Here is a 24,426-nt window from a genome sequence, read left to right on the forward strand (position 1 = left end):
TCAGGGGCCCTGGGATCAGGCCATGTGAGCTCGGGGCAGGGAAGGCCACCAAGGGGCTTGGGTCTCAGCCTCCCAGAGAGGCTCCAGGACAAGGAGGGGAGGCAGGGGAGGGCTCAGGCTTTGAGGTCCAGCAGGCCTGGACCGCGACACCCTTTCTGGACCTCTGCTTCCTCATACCATCGCAGAGCCAGCTGGCTGTCCTCTTTGGAAAGGTGGCGTGATGCCATCGCCACCAGGGAAAAGCAGCACTTCCTACTTCCCCAGCAGCGAGGCCAGGGGACCAGGCAGTGGCCAAGGAGAGGCGAGCAGAAGTGGTACAAGGGTACCACTTGTGTCCTGTCCTTAAAGCCCTGGGTTTGTCCCTCCTCCTTTGCCCCAGGACCTGGCCAAGGAGGGTGTCCCCCTAGGATGTCAGAGTGTTATGAGAGGAGTCTGGGCCACGGACAGCTCCACAAAACACATGGACCACCTCAGCTTCCTACAAAAGGCAAAGGAACATCTAGCTTGTCTAAGGCCCTGCTGTTTGGGATGCCCGGCGCCCAGAGCCAAACCAATGTCCTGAGGCCACCTGTGGATTGTTCTGGAAGGCTCCTCATGGGCCCTGTTCCTGTAGAGTCTCACCCTCGTAAGCTTCCTATTTCTGGGCTCATCCTCGATGATGACACCCCCTTCCGTCTCCCGGGCATGACTTTGGAATCCGAGCTCCTTGGGAAGGTCCCTGTGCAGCTGCCTGAGTTCTTCGTGGTGCTTCTGTTCCTCATGAGATCCTTTTCTGGAATCCTTTTCTCCTTGGCATCTCCATCACAATCTTGAATCAGTAAGCAAAAGTCTGAATGCAAGGACACCAAAGCCCACCTCAAGGGGCTCGTGCAGATGCCCTCTGTGTTTCACACATAGCAAGAATTCTGGAAGGCAATGGCTTTCCCCATTACATCGGTAGCTTTGTCCTGTCTGTCAAAGCCTGGCCTCCATGATCTTTGTGGACTTTCCTTGGTGGCAAAACGGCTGCCATGGCTCCAGACATCCCACCCATGTTTAAGACAGAGAGAAGGGAAAGTGTGGCACCACTGTCTTTCCCAGAAAGCCCCAGTGGACATCTGTATAGACCTGGATAGCCAGGACTCGGTTCCATGGCCACCAAGGGCCGAAGCAGAAGGCACTCCTCTGTGGATGTTGAGTTAGTCCACCACTGTTTACTATTGACCTCTAATGAGCACAAATAAGGAAATCCCTCAAGAAGGTGACCCATGATGAATACTCAGAGTCAAACCCGCCAGAGCAGTTTCTCCGGCTCTTCTCAGCCTTCCCTGGGTCAAGATGGTCACCTGGGCAGGTCAGGGATATGTTTGTTCTCCTGCTGGAAACGAATCAGGGGGTCTCCCAGTAGATGATGACCTTGCTAGAGCTTGAGTCCAGGCCAGAGGGGTGACCACAAATAGGAAACCATCCATATTCCCCATCTCTCTGGGTGATCTTAAGCCCTGTCTCCGCACAGCATCACATTTCTCTCCTTTATCCCCAGTGCTCCCCCACGTGCTCCCTGGCAGGTTGTAAGTGTGGGGGCTGCTGTAACTGTCCACATAAAGTGCTACATCCTCATTTTCCTGGCATGGGAAAAGCATTCCAGCCAGAGAACAAGAGCAGCATGTGCAAAGGCCCTGGGGTGGGAAAGAACATGGGGTGCTCCAGGAACCAACAGAGGAAGGCCAGTAGGGCAGGAGCACAGTGAGCAGGGCAAGACTGGCTCAAGGTGAGGGCAACAAAATGGCCACTCCCACTCTCTCCATGTGTCTATATCCACCTCTGTCTCTGTGTGTGTATCCCCAGCACTGCTTGAGAGATCAGTAATAGCACAGGAATCCATCCGCTTAGAGGGGCCTGGAGTGATGGGCTCTGGACCTTGGGGGAGGCCCACCCAATGGTGCCAATAGGGGTTTGACAGGGTAAGCCTACTGCTGCCCCAGTTTTGGGGCCCCAGGCTAGTTCCCAGGCTTCATACTTCAGTCCTGATGCTGGCCCCTGACCCCAGACTGTCTCCAGTTATGGCCTCTCTTCTGGTCCTTCCTTCCCAGGGCTGTTACACAGTGATCCTCAACACTTTTGAAACCTACGTCTACCTGGCTGGAGCCCTCGCCATAGGGGTGCTGGCCATTGAGGTAAGTAAAAGCCCCCCATTTCTCTGGCTCCCCAAAAGCAAGGCACACACAGGGTCTCGGGGAGATCCCCTGTAACCTGCATTTCCCAGCCCACCTCAGTCTCCACATCCTAAATCCAGGACCCAATGGGTCCCCCACTGCAGGGACTGTGGTGTGGGAAGCCCAGCTGAGTCTGTCTGTTGCCTGAGTCACTGTTGGACTCTGGGCTCATCTAAGCAAGCCTCCAGCAGTGAGTTGGCAGGCTCTGAGAGTCATCCCACAGTCTTCCTCCCACTGCCCGCTGCACCCCCCATCCCGTCCCTGTTCCTCTCTGGCTAAGCCTCCCCCAAGGTCCAGAGTGAACCCTTTAACGAGAATCAACACTGCTGCCTTGTGGGAGGGGCTGCGGCTTGTGCGTCCAGATCAGACCCTTTCTCTGTGGGAGGCTCAGGGCCTCTGGGGCCTTGAGACCTCACAAGGGCAGTCTTAATGAACCCCTTTCACCCCAGTCCTGGCCAGGGGCAGTGGTGACTCCCAGCTCTGAATGAAAGGGAGGCGGCTGCAGAGTCTGCAGAGTCTGACCACCGCCACGAGGTGGCACTTCCACCAACAGACGGAGCTGCCCCTCCCTTCTCCCGCCAGCTCCTGGACTTGGCATTGACCATCTCCAGGAAAGACCACTCCTGGGCCTCAGCCAGGCCTGGGCGGGCGGGGAAACAAAGTCAGGCAGCCCGAGCCACAGCCTCCCTGTGCCTCCTTAGGCAGGTGGGGGGAGGGGGGAGAGTAGGTGTCCAGAATGCCCCTCACCAGAAATGTCACTTTGCTCAGCTTCTCAGGGCGTCCTCCAGCCCTGGGTGGAGCAGTTTTGTGGAGACTACCAGGGATGTGGGGGAGGAGGGGTCATTTATTCATTCATTCAGCAAGCATAGATTGAGCCCCTACTGTATGCCAGCATCGTTCCAGGTAAAGCAGGTCTCTCATAGGGCAGGGGGACACAATGAACAAGGAACAGATAAATCTGCTGGGACTGCGGGAATCGCAGGCATGTGTCCCGCTGGGGAAGGACATGGGCTTTTTGGGGATGGCTCCCAGCTCTGCCTCTCCCCAGAGGGGCCTCTGAGCTTTAGAGGACTCCTCTGCAAAATGGTACTACTACTCTGTTCCCAGGCCGCGGTTGCGGCTGGGCGTCATAAGGATGGCAGAGGGTGGGGACTCCATGCCTGGCCAGGCTGTCCTAGAGTCTTGTTAGACAATGTCTGTATTCTTGATCTGCTGTCCTCACCCCCGGCCCACAAGCCTAGCTGCACCCCGAAGGGAGACAGGAATCTGCTCCCAAAAAGGGACTTTTTCTGTATCGCTGTCCCAGCCTCACCTTTGCCCACGCCGCTTCCCCAACCAGAAATCTGGCCCTGAGTCTGTGGTCTGGGGATTGTCCCTTCTGCTACTCGCAAGAAGACCCCTGCCTGTGGGGGCCTCAGCCATTCTAGTCAGAGGGGCATCCTGAATCTGGGTCTCTGCCTGCCCTACCCCCCAACCCCCTCCCACCCAGGGCCCTAGTGCGGTGTTGGGTCATAGTGCTCTCAACTCTGGCAAGGGCTACATCTTCCCCCGCTCCTGAGAGCTAGAAAGGGGAGTGCATGGGACTTCTGAGTATGGGCTGCAGGGTCACAGCATAGACCCAACCCCCAGCTCCCCCATTTGCAGCTGTGTGACCTTCAGTGGGTCACATGACCTCTCTGTGTCTTGCCTCTGCTCTGTTGAAGATTTCTGAGAAAGTACTTAGGACTGGGCTGGGCGCACAGGAAGCTCTCAGGCTTCAGGGCAGGGACACCTTTGGCCCAAGTTGCTGCTAGCAAATAGAGGAATTAGATTTGAACCCATGTCCAAAGCCCACTTCTTTCCATGACTCTGCTGCACAACAAGGGCCAGTGGCTGGCAAAAGGTGCTTGCCCCCAGGGATCCTCCCGCAGGAGTGTGCCCATTGATGGGTGAGCCCCCTTGCTGGGCCGATGGTTACTTCCCCTTGGGAGGGGACAGCCGCGTGCCAGGCTGGAAGCCCAGCCTGACAAGCCAACTTCTACTTCTGCAGCTTTTCGCCATGATCTTTGCCATGTGTCTCTTCCGGGGCATCCAGTAGAGGGCGTGGCCTGGAGCCTGAAGCCTCACCCACCACCACTGCCCAGCCCCCGACGCCCTCCCCTACCCCGAGCCCCTGCCCCCTTGGCCCCAGGGGAGGAGGTGAGATCACCATAAGTGGGCAGGAGAAGGGGCAGAGGAAAATAGCTATTTTTTTAACAAGAAAATGAAGATGAAACTACGATTGTTAGACCCTGCCTGGTCTCCGGGTGGGTGCCATGGGCTCTTTTCAGGGGCCTGGCGCCTGAACCCCAGGAAGCTGTCTGCACTAGAGACCAAAGGAACCCCAGGGCCAGGTTCCCTCCTCGGTCCCACCAGCCTCTGGCAGTCGCAGGCCTGGGCCTTCTCCTCAGCTCCAGGTGCCAAGAAAGTGCAGATCTAGCCAACAAAAGACAAACGCAGCTCTCAGAGGTCGACAAAGCCCCCCAGAGCCCCAAGGAGACTCGGTCGCCTTGTCCTTAAGAACTCGGAACCTACGTTCAACCTCTGGTCCTCTGATGGCGTTGTCCCTGCCTCGGGCTGGGGTCAAGAATGGGCTGCAGACACTGGATCCAAGTGTGGCCTAGCTGGCAGAGTCCCTGCTTCCCTCATCTGTTGGATCACATAATCCAGAAAGCCCAGAGAGGGGCCATTTTTCATTCAGTCACACAGCATATGCATGACAATTCTGAACAAGAACCCAGTGGTCCCTTGGCTGCCTGTTGCACCTTCCAGGGCTCTGTAGGTCCCAGCAGGTCTGCTGCTCACACCCCTCCCTGGCCTCAGCATCCTGGCTTCCCCAGGAGAGAGAAAGCAAGCTGGTCAAGAACTTACCAGCTCCACAGCTAAGAAAATTCTGGACTGTCCTCCCTGCTCCCTTCCCACCTCCCCATACTTCCTTCTAAGCCCCCAGGGACACGGAACTCTCACACACACACTACAGTCACTTTTCTACACTGCCCACCTCTTCCCACAAGCCCAGCCCTTTCCCTGTTCCCCAACAACTCTGTGACTCCCAGGGCTGGAAGGAATCCCCAAGACCATCTGGTTCTCCTCTCCCCTCCCAGAACTGAGACTTGGATATCTTCCACAAGATTTCTGCCAAGACTTCACCACCCTCTTCTTGCATACCTCCGAGGACGGGGAGCTTTCTACCTCCTGAGACAGACTTGTCTTTGGACTGCTTTGACTTCTTAGCATCAGCTCAGTGCACATGAGAGTTCTCTGTTTTTCTCTGCTTCCATCTGTGGCATTCCACTTGCCCTCACTCCCCAAAGTGTTAAGGCCACACAGTGCCTCCCCCAACCCCATTTTCTCCAGGCTAAAGAGCTCCAAGACACCTCATTTCTGCTGCCAAATGGCTTCTTGTCCCTTCATGGGCCCTAGCACACTTCTGAGTGTTTCTTCCAGGCTGAGGTAGGGAGGTGTTTTCCCCTAGACCCACACCCACACAGCACCCACAGACCCTCAAACACAGGCTGTGCATTCTAGACCAGTGTCGGCAACTGTATCGCAAGATCCCTCCACCCCAGTGAATCAGGATTGCCTGCCAGGCTTATTCAGAGGATGGGAGGTTTGGGGACGGTTGGGGGAGGGGGGAAGGACAGCATCATCCTGATCAGTGGTGTTGGCCAGACAATCAAGGCTTGATTAGTGATGGCATGGCAGTGGGAGGGGCAACACAGAGCTGTCCTCCCCAACAGTCCCTCTTCAGTATTTGGGGAGAACCTATTCTGGATCCCAGACCCTGTGTCCGCTTCCAGCCTCCCAGCCCCTAAGAGAGGCAGGGCTGTGCCTGGAGCCCCATGCCTCCTGGCTCTGCCACTAGCCCCCTTTACAGATGCAGCCCTGAGCTCTGTGCCTGCTGTAAAGATCGGGTTTAACCTCCTCCCCGTCTCTCCCCTTCCCCATCCCATCCTTATGCTGCCCCCGTCCCCCAGTCCCAGGCCCTGCTCCTGGTCTCCAAGCAGGGGCTTTCCATATTATCCCTGGAACTCCAGATGTGTGGCCATGAACTCCCCAGAGCCCCCTGCAGCTAGCGGGTAGCCCAGCCCAGCACGAGCAGGGCCTTGGACTTGGCTCCTCTCTAGACCCACACCCCCGCCCACATGCTCAGCTCCAGCTTCCTGGCAGAGGCAAAGGGCTGGTCTGAGCTTAGCAAAAGTAACAACAGCTGGCTTGGCTGGACTCAGGGTCTTGTGGGGCAGCTGTGTGGCTCTAGTCTGGGGGCATCTCAGGCTTCCTGGTCCCCTCTAGTCCCCTACCAGCCAGGAGAATCTGGGACCTTCAAGATAAGAAGGGCCTGGCCTCTGGCATGCACTCCCTTCCCATCTCCAGTCATGTCCATTCTTCCCACCTCTTGTCGGCCCCGGGAAGGTCCGTGGGAGGCAGAATAGATCCCAGAGGAACATCAGGCTGAGGCAGGTTCAAGGGCGAATGGTGAGCGTCATCCCCCAGAGTTTTCCAGAAAGGTACCACGGAGCACCGAGTCCGCCACTGCCCACACAGGGGCTGGAAAGGGAGAGCGAGCAGTCTCCAGCCGTGACCGTCTGCAAGGCTGCCTCGCAGACGGTCCGAGGTGCGAAGGACAGAGCCCAGTCCCAGTCCAGGCTTGCCCCCTTCCCAGGCACTTCGATCTAACTGGGCCGGTTCATATACAGACTCAGCACTTGTCGAGGACAGGTGTTCCTTGCGGTGGTCTGGCTGCAGGGCCACGGGGCCGTGGGGGTGGGGATACCTCTCTAAGGAGACCTCCTCCAGCCGAGCTGCAGAGGCCCACTGTTGGTCACACACACACACACAGCCTGGCCTGAAAGCCAGGCTTCTGCTCCAGAGCGCGTGCGTCTTGGGAAACAGAAGCCGTCTGAGGGCTTCGGAGGCTCTCTTGTCCCTCTCATTCTTCCATGCCTAAGGGGCCCAGACCGGAGACCCCAAACCAGCCGAGGCCCCAGCACCCCATCTCCCAGAAGCCCCCTCTTCCCTTTCCCTCATGGGTCCTAGGTCGAAAGTCTATTTTGAAAACTGTAAATGTTCCTCGCTAATTTATCATGTTTATTTCCTGTGATCCCCCCCCCTTTTTATATTCTATATCAAGAGGAGTTTTTTGTAATATAAAACAGGACACCCACACTGATGGTTTTGCACTGGTTTTTGTGACCGTTTCTTACAAAAAGAAGGAACGAAGAATAAATAGTGACTGTGAAGAAAGGTGGTCTTGCTTGGGCGGGGTGGGAGAGGCAGAGGCGGGAGCTTGGCCGGGGGGGGGCGGGGGGGGCCAGGGGGGGGGGGGGGGGGGGGGGGGTGTCTCCACAAACCTTCAGGGTGGAGCACGGGCCCACCCTGGGTTTCCTCAGATGTGTGGGTCCCCCTCCCCATTGTCACTGCCCCCATCCCAGTAATGGCTCCTTGCTTAGTGCCCCCCACACCCCCCATGTCCCCAGACCACTGGCTGTTTGCCAGGCTCCCTCCCCCTGGGCCCAGCTCTGATGTCTAAGCCAGCAGCACAAGCCATCCCAGCAGGCCCTCCTGACCAAACCCCAAGGGGCAAGGCTGAGCTCGGCCCTCCAGCCTGCCCCGGTGCACCCCAGCGGGGAGAGGGGGGGTTGTGGGGGTGAGGCCAGCACAGCCCCCAGAGCCCCACAGTTAAGCTGGAACTTTCTACCTCCCTGCCATCGACCCCGGGGACACCGATCCATCATGCCCACTGGAGACGAGGACAAACCACCCATCCGCCGTCAAAGGATGAGACAGGCCTTAAAAGGCTGGGGTCGGACTGAGGACAAGAGTGTGGCCAGGGGGCAGTGGGTGCCCTGCCTGGCCAGGGCTCGTGAGCAAGCAGCTGGGTTCTGAGTAGCGGACCACGCGACAGAGGCAGGAGACGGAGGTCAGGGAAGAGCCCAGCCTCTCCCTTCTGCTCAGCTGGTCACCAGCGGCCTGGCCTTGACCCTCAGCTGTGGACCTGCAGCAGCCCCGCAGCTGTGCCAGGGACCAGATGCGTGGCTGCGGGCACAGCCAGGTTCCCGGGCACAGGTGCAGCCGGCGGCAGCCAGAGCTGGGCCATCCCCTGCCCACCAGCTGCCTTGCACCACCCAAGACACTGGATTCCAAGAGGAGAAGCAAGTGTGGGGCCCTGGGCTGCCTTTGTCCACGCTGTCACCAGAACACGAGGGCCACCATGCCCAGTGAACGCACTTGTGTCCCAGAGGGAAGGAGCGCAGGGGAAGTGACAGACAACAGGGGCACGCACATGGGGGCGGGGTGGGCCGGGGGCAGGACAGGAGGGTCTTCGGCTCTGAGGGAGCCGCCGGTCAGCCTCCTCCGGGGCACTTGGGGTGGGGGACATGAGCGCGGCCTGTGGAAATATTTGTTTCGTTTCCCTGCTGAGTTGGAAGGACACCCAGTCCCAGCTCGCCGGGTCTCGGGGGCAGCACCCCGGGGAGAGGCTGAGGGTAGGTGAGGGGCTGAGCCAAGCGCACCTCAGACCCTGAAGGACACAGCAAGGGACCAGGAGATGCTGCTGCTGCTTCTCTCTCTTCCTCCTCTCCAAACCCCGTCACTCACGGGAGCCTCCACGGGGTCCTTAATGCCCACTGCCGGGGCCGGCCTGCGGGGAGGCTGCTGGGGGCCTCTGGACCCAGGCCAGTTGGAGGGAGGGGACTCCTGAGTGCCTCCAGCAGCCTAGAGCAAGGCCCTAGCACAGAGCCCGTGGTGGCCGGGCTGGGGCTGGGCAAGGGCTCTAGCTGCAGGTGGCCGGTCTCTCAGGGGTCCCTGCCTGTCAGCCCCGCAGTGGGGCGGTGGGAAGGGCAGGGATGTGTGCGGAGGGATGGCCGGCAGCTCCCATGGGTGGGGAGGGCCCACACCGAGGAGGACGGGCGCAGGGTTGAGTGGCCAGCTCTTCGAGGCATACACAGAAGCCACGTTCAGCTGTGTGGGCACTAGAGTGGGGGTGGGGGGTGCGGGGAAGACAGGGACGCTGGGCACCCCTCCCAAACAAAAGAAGGGTGTCCTGGCAGAAGGGCCAGAATCCGCTCTTTAGCCCAACACCCATGACTCAAGCTCTTCGGTCAGTGTCTATCCACGGGATCTGGAGGCCAAGAGAGCCAAAAAAAAAGGGAGGTGCTGCTGTGTGGGGCAAAGGGCAGAGGTGCCGAGGCCTTGTCCCTCCCTCAGCCTGAAAGTCCAGGAGATCACAGCATGTGGGGGTGCCCAGCAGGAAAGGAAGGCGAGCGGCCCCACCTGCCTAGGGCAGGCCTGGTGCAGGGCAGGGTCCTTCCTGCCTTCCAGGAGCCAGAGGGAAACCGAGGCCCCAGGCAGGGTCTCCCTGCCCCACGGGGACCCCCTAGCCCAGCAACGGGCTAGACTTTCTTGGGTTTTCGGCCAACTTGGTAATAGTAGTAAACACTGATGGCGACAAAAAGGAGACGACTGGCCAGGAGCAGCAGGATCCCCAGGGACACGAGGCCTGTCTCAGCTAGCGTGGCGGTGACCACTGCGAGAGAGAAAGACCGGGAAGGGACAGAGGTCAGAGGAGGGGTGTGTGTCACAACTCCCAACACAGAATAACCTGCTGCGCTGGGGTCTCCTGCCAGCTGCCGGGCCTCAAGAACACATCTGGTCCCAAGTCCCCTGCGGGACAGATGCTGGGGTGAGAGGGAGCACATGGGCCACACTGGGTGTGCGCTGTCACACCTATGCTGGGTACACAAGGGAGTGATGGGTTATGGAAAGCTGCAGGTGCACGTGCGTGTGGGAAGCTGTGGACATATGTATGTGTGTGTGTATGTATGTGGGTGTGTGTGTTCAAAAAGGTACAGGTACGTCTCAGGTGTGTGAGCACAGGGGTGCACACATACGGGTAAACACGGCCATGTGCGCCCCTCCCCCTCAGATTTCCATCCCCTCCTGGAAGCCAAGTCGTGGGAGCTGGAGAGCCAGGGGCCAAGCGGCCCTGCCCATATCCCCCACCCCATCCGTCTCCCCATTTCTCTGTCCACCTTGGGACTCACCCAAGAACTGGACCCCGAAGTAACAGGCTTCGGTGAGCAGAGTCCACCGGATGATAACCTTCTCGGCCGTGTAGAGAGCGTTCCACATGATCAGGGAGATGCCTGCGGTCAAGGGCAAAGAGCAGGCTGGGGGCAGGCAGCTTGAGCCACCCACCCCCTCAAAGCCAGGACAGGATCCCAGACTTCCACATCCTCCATCCCTACTCACACTCCCCAAATGAAAACTCATCCATCATCCAGCTTAACCTTATAACCCTAGGTCTCCCACTGCCTGAGTGAAGGGCTTAAAGGTATCCCAGTTGCTGCCAGGCCCTGCCCCCCACCCCTGGTACCTGGGCAGACACTTGGGGGATGGATATTAGTGCCATCAGCACAAGGTCGGGGACACTGCATCTACAGAGGCATGGCCTACCGACATGGGGGGGGGGGGCTGGGCATCATGAGATGGGGCTGGAGTTGGGGCCCACTGTGGGATCTGAGGGAGGGAGGGCTGGAAAGGGAGACTGGATCCACACCACAGACCACCCCAAAAGCCAAGTGACAGGACTGGGCCTTTATTCTGCAGGCAAAAGGAAGCCATATAATGTTTCAGAGAGGAGGGGGAAATGCTACCTGGATGAGGCCTTAAAAGCTGTAATTCAGCTTCCTACCAGGCACCATGTGTGACTCAAATCAGAAAGGAAACAGGATGGTTCACGGGAGAGACCCAAGAGTGGGAGAGGTTTTGCACTGTGTTGATTTTGTCTCCTCCTCTAGGCGGCAAGGTCCTGGAGGGCAGGGCCAGGACCTCATTCATCTCTGCACCCTGATGATTGATGAGGGGAGGTGCACTAGGGAGTAAGCCCTCAGGAAGCCTTTGCCCAGATGATGTCAAAGACGCCACCCCGTGCACTGGGTACATTGCAGCAGTGGCCACAAGATGGCAGCACACACCCAGCAGAGCTAGACTCATGGGCTGAAGGGGGTTGGTGTGTGCTGAGAAGGGGAGGGGAGCCCCCCACCCCTTCCCACCAAGATAGGCTTCCCCGGCTCCTCTCAGTCTCTGTGGGGCCCCAGCTGCCCTTCACATCTGCCCCAGCAACACTCACTGAGGAGAGCCCCGCCGTAGAGACGGATGGGGGTCTTGCTGGTCACCTGGGCTCCGTCGAAGACGGCATCATAGAGCTGGTCAGGGAAGGCCAGAGCCTGTGGACAGGGTGGGCAGTTCAGGGGAAAGTTGGAATGTCTCCTGGACATCTTTCCCCCCGGAAGCCAGGCTGAAGCGCCTTGACTCTCCCCCACACCCCCGTGCCAGGACAGAAGGCTCTAGGTTCCCAGAGGCACAGAGTCAGGAACATGGGTCCTGGGATCTAGGATGCTCCAGAACAGGCAGGGTTCAGGTGGGAAGGACTGGGACTCGGGAGGGGGCTAGAGAGCCCTGACAGGTAGGGCCTTAGCATGCTGGCCTTGGGGGAGAGGCAGCAGGGGCCCCAGGACGGGGAATGAACCTCCAGAAGAGGCCCAGAGCCGGGTCCCAGGGCCAGGGGTGAGGGCGGGGGTGGGGGCTCACCATGATGGCAATGCCGGAGAACAGCACAGCGGAAGCAAACTGCCAAACCCTGGGGACATGTGGAGAGAAAAGTCACAGCCAGGCCCCCCTCACTGCCACCCGCAGGGCCCAGGGGACCCTCTCCTCCCCAGCCAGATGTCCAGCGATGGCTGGCTTTAGAGAGAGGGAATGAGATGAGATGGAGTCACGGGCATGGGGAGACAGGGATGAAACTGACGAGGCGGGGCCTCACGCAGCACCCCACCCCATAGCCAGGCACCCACCCAAATGCACCCTGGACGCTCACCTCAGCCCCAGAGGCTCCCGAACGGCAAACTTGATTTCGTTACCCAAGACCTGGCTGATCTGTGGACAAAGAGGGGGTCAGGGGCACCCCCAGCCCATTCACTCCCTTCCCTGAGCCCCCCTGGGACCCACCTGGGTACTTCCACTTAGCCAAAGTGTCACCCAGGCTGGGAGGGTCACACTGAGGCCCCCTCCCTCTGCCTGTTCTTGACACCAGAGCTTACAGGAAACTGAAAATATGGTGGTAGGAATAAAAGCTCAGGGTTCAGCTGGACACGGGCTTAAAGCCTGGCTGTGCCCCTGCCTGGGGTGGCCTCGCACATGTCCTTGACCTCTCTGAGCCTCAGTTTCCTTATCGATAAAATGGGTTCATAACTATCTCCCAGGACTAGCCAGATTAAATCAGATTTATAAACCAACAGGCGCAGCAATGGGCACACAGTAAGCATGAAATTCATTCTAATGATCTTTCTTTTCGTCATTATTCCCCTGATATCTCCATGAAGTTCCTAGAAAAAAAATAATGAGCCAAGTCCCGGGGTTCCCACAGCTTCACAGACCGCGTCTGCTCTTCTCCCGAATGGCAGGCTGGACCCGCCTCCCCAGATGGGGGCTCAGAGGCGGACTGCAGGGTGAGGACGGCTTCGGACCCCTCAGCCCACCTTGGAGCGGTGCACCTCCCCGTCGTCATCCTCCCCGCCCACGCCGAGGATCTTGCGGGTCTTCAGACGGCTCACGAGGTCCGTCTGGCTGTGCTTCTTCATGAGAGGAGGGGGCTGCTTGGTCGCCATCTTGCCCTGGAGGCTGGTGTCTGCAGAGGGGCTGAGGGGAGACACCTGCCTCAGCCACAGGTCCTGTCCAGCTTCCAGACCTCAGAGGCAGCCAGACCTGACCCCTGGGCCTGCGGAGACGTCCCCTGTCAGCCTGGGGCAGCAGCTGGAACTCTGGGGGGCCCAGGCTTGGTATTTAGCTCTCTAACCAGCTGGCTGTGAGGGGAAGTCTCTCCCCTCCCTGGCCTCAGCTTCCTCATCTATAAAATGGGTGGGCGAGCATGTCCCGAAAGCCGTTCCAGCTGTGTGAGCCCATCTGGCCTCCATGGACACGGCACACCCTGAGTAATCAGGTGGGGTGGAGCCTTACAGAAGGCCCTAGAGGAGGGTGTGGGCCCAGGAAAGGCATTCAGGCCCCAGAGGAGACCACATCCAAAGGTTCCTGGGAGATGGGGGCAACGAGGAGTCCGGGCCGGTCTTGCCAGAAGAGGGCAGATCTGCCCAAAGCCTGGGGTCCAGGCACCACACTGAATTTTTTCCCAGATCATCTCTCTGCCCAACAAGCCCTCCCTCCCTGTCACGCAGACAACCCCCTTCAAACCTGCCAGGTCTGAAAGTCTCCAGAGCCCAACGGAGCCAGAGGAAGGATGGCCTGGCGCGCTGGCAAAAGTTCTGGGCCCCTTCCTGTCAGGGACACCCACCACCGGCCTCTTCCCTACCCCAGGTCTGCTCATGATCCCCCACAATCCCCACCTCCCAGCCACCCCCCAGCTCCACCTCGGGCTGGGACTTGAGCACCTACTGTGTGCCTGGCACTGGGCTGGGAGACACAGAGATGAGTTGACTGCTGGTCCTCACCTTCAATCAGCACAAAACCTATGTGAAGGAGACAAAAATGTTGACCCCAGTGAGCCAAAGGCTTCCAAAACCTGGCCCAGGGGTGGCCCTGGGCTCCTCTATTCATAGCACCCCCACCCCCTATCCCTGGCAGGCGATGGGAACTATTTACACCCATTCCAGAGAGGAGGAAACCAAGCTCAACGAAGTCCAACAGAGACGGGCTGAGTCACTCCAGTACCCCCCACGGCACTCCATCCCTGGCACCTCATTCTATAGAAGCCCACAGCCACCCTCCCGGAAGGCCGGAACACTACCCTCACTTACAGACAAGGCTCAGAAATCACGCGTCCCTCTGCTGGGCCTGCCGGACCTTGGTCGCAGTCACCCTGCCACCTTAGTGGTGTGTGGCCCCAACCAAGTCTCAGCCTCCAAGTCCTGGATCAGGGCTGCCAGAGGCAGAGATGGCCTCAGGTCCCCTCTGGTTTTCTAGCCTCCCAGTGTCTTAACACAAAACAAAGCACCCAAACAAACCCCAGGGCATAGAACCAAGCTGTAGGGGGCCTGGGAAATGTGGTTTTAGACTTGGGTAAGGCCTGGGAGTAGCTAAGCAGCTCCAGTTTGAAACTGACCACACAGATCAGTCTCGGGGGTCTCCGCTGAGTGATGTTCAGCCCCCAGGCCTCAGTTTCTCATCTATGAAGCAGGGGTCGCTATGCGGTCCCCTCCCCACACACCACCGGGGCCACGGAGGTGGCCGGTGGTGGTGATGAAGGCAGTTCCAATGCCCAAGGCCATTTGATGGGGGCGGGGGTGACCAGCCCCACAGGAGAATGCAGGGTTTAACCACACTGTTCCCCAGGGGAACAGGCATTGTCCCCATGCCTCAGCACTTCCCACAACTTCTTGTGACTCCAGAGAGGCAACAACAAGCCCGGCGTCCCTCCCGCCGCCCAGTGGACCAGTTCCAGATGGCCCATGAGAGCTGGCCAGCCACAGCTGGGAGCCGCCGGGCCTTGCTGCCCTCAGCCAAGAAAGCACCGGGGAGCCCGGCCCTCGCCCCCCTTCCTTTTCCGGCCTCCCCTCTGGCCTTTCATCTTTTTCATTTACATACTGCAGAACCAACATTTTTTTGCTGTTTTGCAGTTACAAGACTTTTAGCCAGTGTAGAGATGCAGAGAACGACCAACGGCGCTTTGGGACACCTGCCTTGGCCCTCTCCCCCCCCTCCCCCCTCGCCCCTCGCCGCCACTGATCTGTGGGCCGTCCCTCTAGCTTCGGCTCTGTTTTTTCAAACACGTTCTATAAATAGACTCATACAGACTAGAACCATTTGAGACCGGCTTCTTGCATTCCACCTAACGCTAGGGGCTCATCGGGGCTGCTGGGCGCCTTCCCCTGTCCGGCCCTCTTTAAGGCAGAGTAATATTCCACAAAGTAGATGGACCCGTTGGTTATCCAGTCACTCACTGGAGGACATCTGGGTTGTTTCCGGAGTTTGACAGTTACGCATAGATCTCCATCCCGCAGCATAAGGTGGCACTTGGATCAAGCCCACCAGATCCCAGGCTGTCTCAGGGACCCCTGCTCAAAGCATCAGCTGCCTTCCTCTGCCCAAAGAGCCCTCCACACCAACACACACTGGATACTCCCTTCTTCACTGCAAGCCTCAATCTGCAAAGCAAGGGCTCTGGGGGTTGGCAGTGCCGGCCTCCAGGGACAGGGTACGGCAACGGGACTGTAGCATCCTGGGCTCCATCGGACACCGGCAAGACTCTTAGGAGGGACAGTCTTTATCCACAGGCACCTCCATCAGGAACTTGGGCTGGTGGGGCCCACTGTGGTCTCCTACGGAGCCCAGCCCCCAACAAGGAGCTTATCACCCCCAAAGGGCAGGCCTCCCGAGGAGAGTGGAATCCCCAGGGAGTATGATCCCCAGCACCTGTCTCAGCACAGCTAACCACTCTGAGCACTGAGTTCTGTCTCTTCTTCACCCACAGCACCAGGCTTTGCCTGGGAAGCCTAGGGCGGCCGCTGCAGTACCCTACGCACCTGCCAGGCCCCTCAAGGCAACCCACATACACGGCCCCCTCCGATCTGTCCTGGAACTTTCTTCCCCTTCCCGCTCCACAGGTGTTTTCAGGCCGGCCTCATTCTAACCTAAGTGGAGACAGAGGGCACCTCCCCCGCTCCGCTCCCTGCACCGCAACTGGACCAGAGGTGCGGTTGAGGTCCTGAGTCTGCCCTCTTACCAGCCGCAGGGCTTCGGGCTGCTCCTCGCAGCTCTCCCAGACTCAGTGTCTGCCCCTGGGAAATGGGGTTAATGAGAACACTCTCTCTGCACAAGTGCTGGAGGCTAAGGAGAGGGAACACCTGGGGTGCCCCACCTGCTTCCCCCCACTCCTACTTCCCTTTCTTCATTCAGCCATTCAGCGGTGCACAATGGAAAAAGCCTGCCTGATAGGGCTGTGGCTTCCTTTCCAGCTGCCCTCTGGAGGGCCCTCGGGGCTTCACCCCTCCCCCAGGCCAGGCTGCCAGAGGCTAAGGGCAGGGGAGGGTGGAGGAGAACCTGCCAAGCAAGGAACCAGGACAATGTAGCTGCAGCTCCCAGAGCCCAAGTTCATGACCTTCTACATTCTGCTCCTGGCCGGCCTCTCTCACCTTGATTCCCAATAAAGCCAGCAAGTCCCTGTCCTTCTTCAGAGCTGTTACAGTTCTAAAACCACTGCCCAGCCAGGAAGGTCCTCCTGGAGCTCTGTTCCCGGTCTCGACCATCCTTGTTCTTCAGGGGCCTTCCCGGGACACAGCCTCTCTCTCCCTCCCCTGGACTCTCTGGGTCTTCCTGGGGACGGCCACGGCCCACTGCCAGGCCATATCCTTAGTCCTGTCACAGGCACCTGACTCCTAGAGACCCCGTGATCTGAAGGCAGGGCTGCTGTGTGGCCCAAGAATCTTCCCTCCGCATCTCTGCACACAGGATGGGGTGGGGGGTGCTCAGTCAGCACGGGCCAGTGAGTGACATCTGGGCCATAGGGAGCAGTGGGACCCACCCAGAACACTGGGGATCACACTCAGACGGGGCAGGGCCCAAGTGGAGGCTCGGCTCCAAACCCACACTGGACGAGGCAGAAAGCTGAGGCCCAGAGAGAGCCACATAGGAGCCAGTGGCAGGCACAGGCAGGAAAGGGGCTTTGCAATCAGGCGGGCTGGCTTCAAATCTGACCTCTCCTCCTGGCCCGTGGCCTCGGATCCGTGGGTCTAGAATGCTGAAGGCATAGGAGAGTAGGTACAGATGGTCTTGGCAAAGGGTCTGGCCCATAGAGTGCCCAGGAAATGTGGGGGTCAGGACTCGGGGGCGGGGACAGTGTGGTGAGACATCGCCATGCCCCCTCCGCAAAACGCTGTGGCCATCACTAGAAGGCCAGCATCCCAGGGCCAGGCTTTCTGTAGGTCTTGCTCACAGAGTCTGGGACACTTCCCGGCGTGTGAGGAGCTCACCAAATACCTGTCACCAAGTCATGAGTTGGGGAAGGGGTGGAGAGTGCCCCTCCCCGGTGCTGGCCAAGGTCTGACTCCCTGCAGCACTGCCCCCCCACATGCCCCTACCTGCCCTCTCATCAAGTACAGGGACATCTGAGCCCAGGAAGAACATTCCCAAAGAGCTCCCCCATGGCAGCAAGACAGAGGGGTCATGACTAGACAAGAGGCCAGGAACAGAGAGGCTTACCAGGGGTGTGGGTGTCAGGGGAGAACAGGGGGGCATATACTCAATGATTAGGCAAACGTGGGCTCAAACTTCAAGTTTTTCTCTTGTCTGTAACCTCAAAAAGTTTCCTAACCACTCTGAGCTTCCATTTCTGCCTTGGTGGAAACCACGGTACTCGTTTTTAGCTCACAGGGCTGTGACGAGGCGCTGAGCAAGGGCAGTCAAGGGGCCTGGCCCCTCCTGCAGACTCCTTGCTGTCCTTGCTTATGCGACAGGCTGCCTAGGCCCTGCCAGGGCAGGAGGTCGGGTGGGGCAGGAGCACGGTTCCCCTGCTGGTCCTAAAGGACCTCTCCCCACCCCACTACAGCCTTCCCAGGAAGCCTGGTTTCCATAGAAACCATCAGGCATGGAGACTGTGCCCATGAGGGCTGACTTAAAAACCTGACCAGCAGTGGGGGGGTGGGGGGAGGGTGGAGGCGGAGGAAGGGGGCCCGAGGCCCTGCACACCCACCAGCTGCCAAGCCTCCCGGTGATGCAGGGGGGAGTCGCTGCTGCATTGAGCGTCACAGCCAAGAACGACTTCCTTTTCCAATAAGACCCTTTGTTGGAGGGACCATGCCCCCCACACCATCCCTCCCCATCCGGTAGACACTGCCCCCGAGAGCATCTGTCCGAGGGCTGGAGGCAGGGAACAAGTACTTCCAGACCAGGGATTCACGGCAGCCCCCACAACAACCCTGTGAGAATGGCTGTGTTGTCACCCCCACTCTACAGAGGAAGAAACTAAGGCCCGAGGGACTTACTCAAGCTTCTCAGAGCTGACACTGGGAGCGAGTTAACTACGCTGTAAATAACATCCTGAGAGAAGCCCGTGTGTGTGTGTGTGTGTGTGTGTGTGTGTGTGTGTGTGTGTGTGCAGGCGCTGGGGTGCTCTTTGGTAAACCTGACCTCTAGGAAGAACTAAGCCCTAAGCCATCTTCCTCATCACATCGGCCTCTTGAAAGCCCCTGGCAGGTTGCCAGCATCTGAACTCCTTCCTTCCTGGGGTCTAGGATCCCTTGGGTTAAGGCCCTGTGACCCCAGCAGGACCAGGGAAGGGCTGCAGGGAGACCCATTGTTCTCTTATCACGGTGGTGTAAAATAGCTGGAAACCGGGTGTGGGACAGGGCAACGAGGAAAGGGGGCAGCGAGAGGAGTGAGGAGCGGAGGCAAGGAGCGAGAGCCAGCAGGGAGCCCAGGGAGGCTAGAGGGTCCAGAGGCCCCGTCATCCACCCCCGTGGCCCCTTCCTGGGGCGGCCCATCAGCTCCTTGGCCCAGAGGCCCCTCCAAAGACCTCCAACCCAGAACCCGCGAGCCTGAGCCCTCAGGCAGAGTGACTCTCACATCTCAAAGGCTGTGCTGAAGGGGTGTGGGCGTGGATAGACCCACGTTCATTACCAGCCTGAGGCCGTGGGGCGAGTCAGCCTGAAGACCCTCCATTCCTGTGCTATAAATGTGGGTCACGCTGCCTGACTTACGAGGCTGGGGCAGAATTACAGCCAAGCTAGGAAGTCACAGGACACAAAGGGGGCTTGCTTCACTAATGCGTGACTGGCGTCATGACTGACGTCATCGCAGTGGCCCCCAGGTGCGGGTCTGGTCACATGGGTCTCGGGGCGACAGCACCAAACCAAGGCGAGGCTACACGCCACAGAGCTTCCTGGCGGTGTGTCCCTCGAGAGCAGACTTATTCTAAAGGCTGAGCCCGCCTGAGTCAGCCTTGCCTCTCCAGCAGACCACGAGCCCTGCCAGCATCATCCATCACCTGCCTCACCCCACCTCCCACCCCCCACCCCTGGGGCTCAGGGTGGATGTGAAGGGCGGGGCAGGGCAGCAGGCAAGCCCTGGCAGTGGAGAGGAGGGGGCAGGACCTGAATCCCGCTGTGGGGACAGACCTGGTCCCTGAGACAAAACCCCGACTCAAGAAAAAGAAGGCACTCCATGTCCCATTTCCAAGAATGTCCAGGTACACGGAAGCTGGCATGGTGCCCAGTGGGGAGACAGGACAGCTGAGGTCCCCAGAGAGTCTGTCTACCACCACGGCAAAACCAGGGCCCTACTCTGGGACTCAGTCGCCTCATCTAAGAAAAACTGAGAGTGTGGTCTCCATCACGTTCAACAATGTGGCTTTGAAATCCACACACCAACAGGACACGAGGCCCTAGCTCCAGCTGCCTGGCTGCCCCCGGGGACACACAGGATTTATCTACTGTTCTCTTTCTTTTGAAGGTGCCTAATTGCCAGAATGGCAGAGGGAAGCCCAAACTTTTCATCACAAATAAACATCTCCAGAGCTTCAGGGACTGAAAGTAAACACGCCTGCACGCCAGAAAGGCTGAGACAGACAGAACAGAAGAGGGGTCCTCCCTGGGCCTCACACCCCAGGGTCTGAGGGTGGTGGGAAAGGGGGAATCCAGCCCCCTGACCAGCAGCTGTCCCCCTTCAGGGGGGGGGGGGGGGGGGGGGGCTTTTCCCTATCCCTGCTGACGCAGAGGGTGAGCACAAGGGGAATTTCTATTCTTTTCAACCGGGAATGGGCCCGTCCCCCCAACCCCACCAGCCCAGGGACCATGTCAGGGCTCTCAAAGGCAGCTGGTGCTTCCAAATCCCATGGGGGCCATGACCATGGGGACAGCCTGACTTCTGGCTGCCCTGGGGCCAGGGCTGGGGTGAGGAGGTAGCAGACACACGCCATCCCCCCCCCCACCCCCAACCATCGCGCCTCCTACCTCTCTCTAAAATTCTGGGTGGGTTGGGAGAGGCAGGCAGAAAGGTCCCTGTACTTTTCCGAGGATGCTATGGGCTAGAACTACAGTCCAGGGCCGACCATCTCCCCTAGGGTTTGGGGCTCTGGCTCAGGGTCAAAGGAGTAGATCAGGACTCAAAAGGCCTGTGCTTAAATCCTGCCTCTACCATTTATTCGCTGCATGGCCTTGGGCCAGTGACACCATTTCTCTGGGCCTCAGTTTCTTCAGCTGTGAAATGGGTGTAATAAGCACACCTACCACCTACTGATGAGAAGATGCACAAAAACACCAAGAATGGCAACCGTTTTATAGCGAATGCTCAGTAATAACATTGTTGGTATTATTCTCAGGCTAAGAGACTCAGCTTCTTTGCCTCAGTTTCCCCCTTGACCATACCAGCTTCAGTCCCTTTCTAAGGGTTGTATGCGGATGCAGAATGGGGTGTTTACAAGGGGTGGACTTAAGAAGGAAATGGGAAGGGAACAAGGGTCACTCGTGTCAGGAGAAAGACATTGTCCCAAGGCGCTCACAACGGATAGGCAGGGAGAACCTGGGGAGATGGCTGATGGATGGGTGGCAAGGCTGCGGATCCCCTTGAGGTACTAAGACTGCATGGCTCCCCTCCACGTTACTGGCACTTGGCCAGGCCTGACCCTGGCAGGGATGTAAATCGGTGTTCCCAGTGAGTAGCTGAGATACAGAGAAAGTGCAAACAGTATGGGCCAGGAGGCAGAACCTCAGGTACCCCATCCTGCTGCTTCATGTCCTGGGGTGACTTACATGTCATTGCTGAGCACCACTTCCCTCAACTGCAAAAGCGGCATGCATCACCCCTTTTCAGTCAGCCTTGCCTCCTAGCTCTGCCCTACCCCCTCACTCCACGAGAATCACAGTGGCTCCTTACTGTTTCTCAAATATGGCGGACACATTTCAGCCTCAGGGCCTTTGCACAGACCATTCTCTGCAGGATCTTTATTTCCCCAAGCTATCTCCACAGTTCATGCTTTCAAAGCCTTGGATCAAGAGTCACCTCCTCAGGAAGACCTCCTCAACCACCTTGTTTTAAATGGAAACCCCGGGGCACCTGGGTGGCTCAGTGGGTTAAGCCTCTGCCTTCCACTTGGGTCATGATCTCGGGGTCATCGGAGCGAGCCCCGCATCAGGCTCTCTGCTCAGCGGGAAGCCTGCTTTCCTCCCTCTCTCTGCCTGCTTGTGATCTCTCTCTCTCTCTCTCTGTGTCAAATAAATAAAATCTTAAAAAAAAAAACTAAATAAATAAAATGGAAACCCCACCCCTGGCATCAGTACTCCAGACAGTCAACTCCCCCACCTCACCTCCCAATACACTAAATAATTTACTTTATTATTTGTCCTTCTACCTTTTAAGTGTCAGCTCCATGAGGGAAAGAGTCTTTGTTTTGTTCTCAACTGTCTCCCAGTGCCCAGAACTGTCCAGCACTCGGTTCACTAAACCACCTTTGGTATAGGGCCCACAATTTGCTCAATCAGTGAAAGTAAAGAAGAGTCTTGAACTATGTATATCAGAGGTCACTGCTAATTTCATCCCTCTCTTACCCTCACACAGTGAGGGGCAGGCCCTTTCTCCAGAGCTGGTGGGGGCCTATCCTCAGATTTGGGGAGAGAGAAGGCAGCAAAGTACAGAGTTGGAGAAGCTTCAGCTGGAGCCTGGAGGCAGGCATCCAACAGGTGTTGACAGCCAGACATGGGCGAAGGCCTTTGGTTGGGCCTCAGCCCTCCACCCCAAATTTATAAGGACTGATTAAACCTACAGCGTGTGGGCAGAAAAAGAGAGGTCAGGGCAGCTTGCTTCCAGCTAATGGAGCCAGAGGGGACCTCCGGGACCAGGCAGCCCATTCTGTAGACAGGAAAACAGAGACCTGGTGAATATACAGTTCCTTATGTCCTAACAACCAACAAGAAAAACTTTCCCTCTTCCTGGGCTGAGTGTGGGGCTAGTGTGAGGCTTCCGCTAAGGAATGGACAGTGTTCCTTCCTGGCGCTCCACCAGCACCTCCCACCCCATTCCACTCTGTGTCCCTGGGATCTCTAGCTCGCAGGAAGAGAGGGTCTGCAGAGGGTCCTGACCCCCTCTGCACGGGCCACCAGAGGTTTAGGTCCAAGAGGCCGCCCAGTTGGGGTGGGCATCCCTGTGGCCGTGATGCCTTCTCCTAGCAGGACGGCCCCACCAGGGAAAGTTTGAAGGAAATCAACCAGAAAGCGCGGGGCGATGGTGGGAAACCGAGGTGGCACTGGTCGTCCGCGCTGGGCTCCAGAGGAGCCCCGAGTTCCCGGCCTCGGGCCACTCCTGCCCCCGCCCACCTTGCTCCAGAGAAGAAACCCGCTCCCCTGAGGCCGCGTGGGGGCGGCGGGAGCCGGGCACTGGGTGGGGGCGGGGAGGGCGGGGCAGGCGGGGCAAGGGGACGCAACGCAAGCGCCGGACCCTGTGGGGCGCGCCCGGGATGCGCGCAGGGTTCCGGCGTTTCCTCGATAGACACCCCCACACACCCCGCCCCGAGGTGGATGCGACTATTTTGCTCCTGGCAGGGACCCCCCAGCCCACCGAGAGCCAAGCCGATGGCCCCACACTGCCCCCTTCCCGCTGAGCGCGCGACTTAGGGGAGACTGGGGAGCGTCCGTCTCCACCTGTGCTTCCCGGACCCTCCCACCCAACAACTGGGTCTTAGGCGCGGCCACGGTTTCTGCCTCCCCCCACCCCCAATCCCTCCTTCCCTCGCAGGCCCGGAGACCAGGGTCTCTCCCAGTCTGGCTTCTTCTTCCGCCACTGTGTCCTTTATCTCCTAGCTCCAGGCACTCACCCACTTTCTGAGACCCGGGCCTGAGAGCTGGGGGACTCCAGGCGGGGAGCTCCGGGCTGCCGGACGCCCCCACAGCCCGCCGAACCAGTAGGTCCTGCCAGCGGGAACTCCGCCACCGCGGTCCGCGGCTCTGCGGGGGCGAAGGCAGAAGGAGGGGCACTCGCAAGTTTGTGCCGCGCACTCCTCGGACCGGGGAACAATGGCGATGTGGGGGGAGGGGACAGAGAACCGAGCGCGGGGACAACAGTCAGACCCCAGGGAGACAGAAACTGCTCTTGGCTCTTTCTCTCGTGCTCCGAAGCTGAGGGGGAGGCAGGGGGGGAAATCAACAGTCCAACAGGGAGGAGACACCGAAGGGAGAAAGACGGGGTAGAAAGGGAAACCGAGGCAGAGGGAGGGGCGGTGCGAGTGGAGACCGCCAAGGGAGGTAACCGAAGGGGCTCCGGGGCTGCGCCTTTTGGGGGGGCGGGGCGGGAGGCGACCCCTGGATTCCCGGCATTATCCGCCGGGGTCAAGAGGTCCTGGGGCGTCCAGCTGGCGCGCACGGGGTCCCTAGGTCTGCCGCGGTCCCTGCGGGCGGCAGAAGCCCCGCCGGGCCGGGCTGGGCTGCGCTGCGCAGGCACCGGCCGGCGGCGGGAGGGGAGCGTGCGAGGCTCGGAGGCGGCGGCGGGGAACAGAACTTACGTTCCTAGCGCATGCTGGCGCCGGCGCTGCGCGGAGCTGGCGAGCCAGGGGACGCTCGGGCCCTCGGGAGCCTCACATCGCGCCGCCCGCGCGGGGCAGGGCAGGGCAGGGCCGGGCCGGGCGGGACTGCGCGCGGCGTCCTGCGCGGCCGGGGTTTACCCGAGTCTGGCGGCCCGCGCTGGTCCCTCCTCTCGGTCCCGCGCGCAAGCCAATGGCGCGCCGTCCCCTCCCACGCGCCGGCTGCCTCGCCCCCGAGGGTGGCCGCCCGGGGGGAGGGGGAGAGGGGTTGGGGCCACTGGGCTCCGGGGCTCCCCGGCCGAGGCTTTCTTAGGGACTGCCTGTGGGGGGCGCGCTCAGGCCCCGGGAGAAGGCGCTGGAGAATCACCGCGCAGGAAGACTTTCTTGGCAAGTTCTGACGACTGCGCCCCTTTCGTGAGACTCTCAACACCCCCATAGGTTGGCAAACCACACTGTCTTAAATATCCTCGGGGTATCCCCTGGGGCCTAGGCCAGTGTCTAAAATGGAAGGGACTGCTTTGGCTGGTAGATGCCCAAGTGTGGAGGGAACACAGTGACAACAATGGTCACCATCTGCTGAGCGCCCGCTCCGTGCCAGGCACCGTGTGCTCAAGGAGTTTCGAGCATTAACTCATTTGATTCTCACAACAACCTACGAAAGCGGCATGATTAATCCCATTTTATAGATGATGGTCAGGG

The 24,426-nt window shown here is 59.2% G+C and overlaps 2 protein-coding genes across 8 annotated transcripts in view; one reads left to right on the forward strand and one right to left on the reverse strand.

The window, feature by feature from the left end:
• The window catches only part of LOC132008465 (tetraspanin-18), a 178,025-nt gene extending 170,501 nt beyond the window's left edge, over positions 1-7,524 (forward strand). For 5 of the 6 annotated variants that reach the window (XM_059387113.1, XM_059387116.1, XM_059387114.1 and 2 more), the window contains 2 exons: positions 2,073-2,156; positions 4,225-7,524. In XM_059387113.1, the coding sequence (XP_059243096.1) occupies positions 2,073-2,156; positions 4,225-4,272 (132 nt within the window). In that variant the 3' untranslated portion in view covers positions 4,273-7,524. The remainder of the gene's footprint in view (positions 1-2,072; positions 2,157-4,224) is intronic. The other variant, XM_059387118.1, reaches the window with a different exon arrangement.
• Positions 7,525-7,528: 4 nt separating this feature from the next.
• LOC132008467 (tumor protein p53-inducible protein 11) lies at positions 7,529-23,995 on the reverse strand. 2 transcript variants are annotated; one of them, XM_059387119.1, is made up of 8 exons: positions 23,710-23,995; positions 13,662-13,735; positions 12,752-12,911; positions 12,091-12,149; positions 11,805-11,853; positions 11,344-11,440; positions 10,256-10,357; positions 7,529-9,738 (listed from the first exon to the last, which is right to left on the reverse strand). In XM_059387119.1, the coding sequence occupies exons 3-8, from the start codon at positions 12,878-12,880 to the stop codon at positions 9,605-9,607; spliced, it is 570 nt and encodes a 189-aa protein (XP_059243102.1). In that variant the 5' UTR covers positions 12,881-12,911; positions 13,662-13,735; positions 23,710-23,995; the 3' UTR covers positions 7,529-9,604. The 2 variants fall into 2 exon arrangements, with proteins under 2 accessions (XP_059243102.1, XP_059243103.1); XM_059387120.1 differs by lacking the exon at positions 23,710-23,995 and adding an exon at positions 23,026-23,195.
• Positions 23,996-24,426: the final 431 nt, after the last annotated feature.

This window comes from Mustela nigripes, unplaced genomic scaffold, assembly GCF_022355385.1.
Source record: "Mustela nigripes isolate SB6536 unplaced genomic scaffold, MUSNIG.SB6536 HiC_scaffold_148, whole genome shotgun sequence".
Taxonomy (NCBI): domain Eukaryota; kingdom Metazoa; phylum Chordata; class Mammalia; order Carnivora; family Mustelidae; genus Mustela; species Mustela nigripes.

Coding starts and splice junctions, on each gene's coding strand:
- LOC132008467 (XM_059387119.1), bottom strand. CDS start 12,880: ATGGCGACCAAGCAGCCCCCTCCTCTCATGAAGAAGCACAGCCAGACG. Junction 12,150..12,751: donor GGGAGGTGCACCGCTCCAAG/GTGGGCTGAGGG, acceptor CTTTGTCCACAG/ATCAGCCAGGTCTTGGGTAA. Junction 9,739..10,255: donor CTTCGGGGTCCAGTTCTTGG/GTGAGTCCCAAG, acceptor TCTCTCTCGCAG/TGGTCACCGCCACGCTAGCT.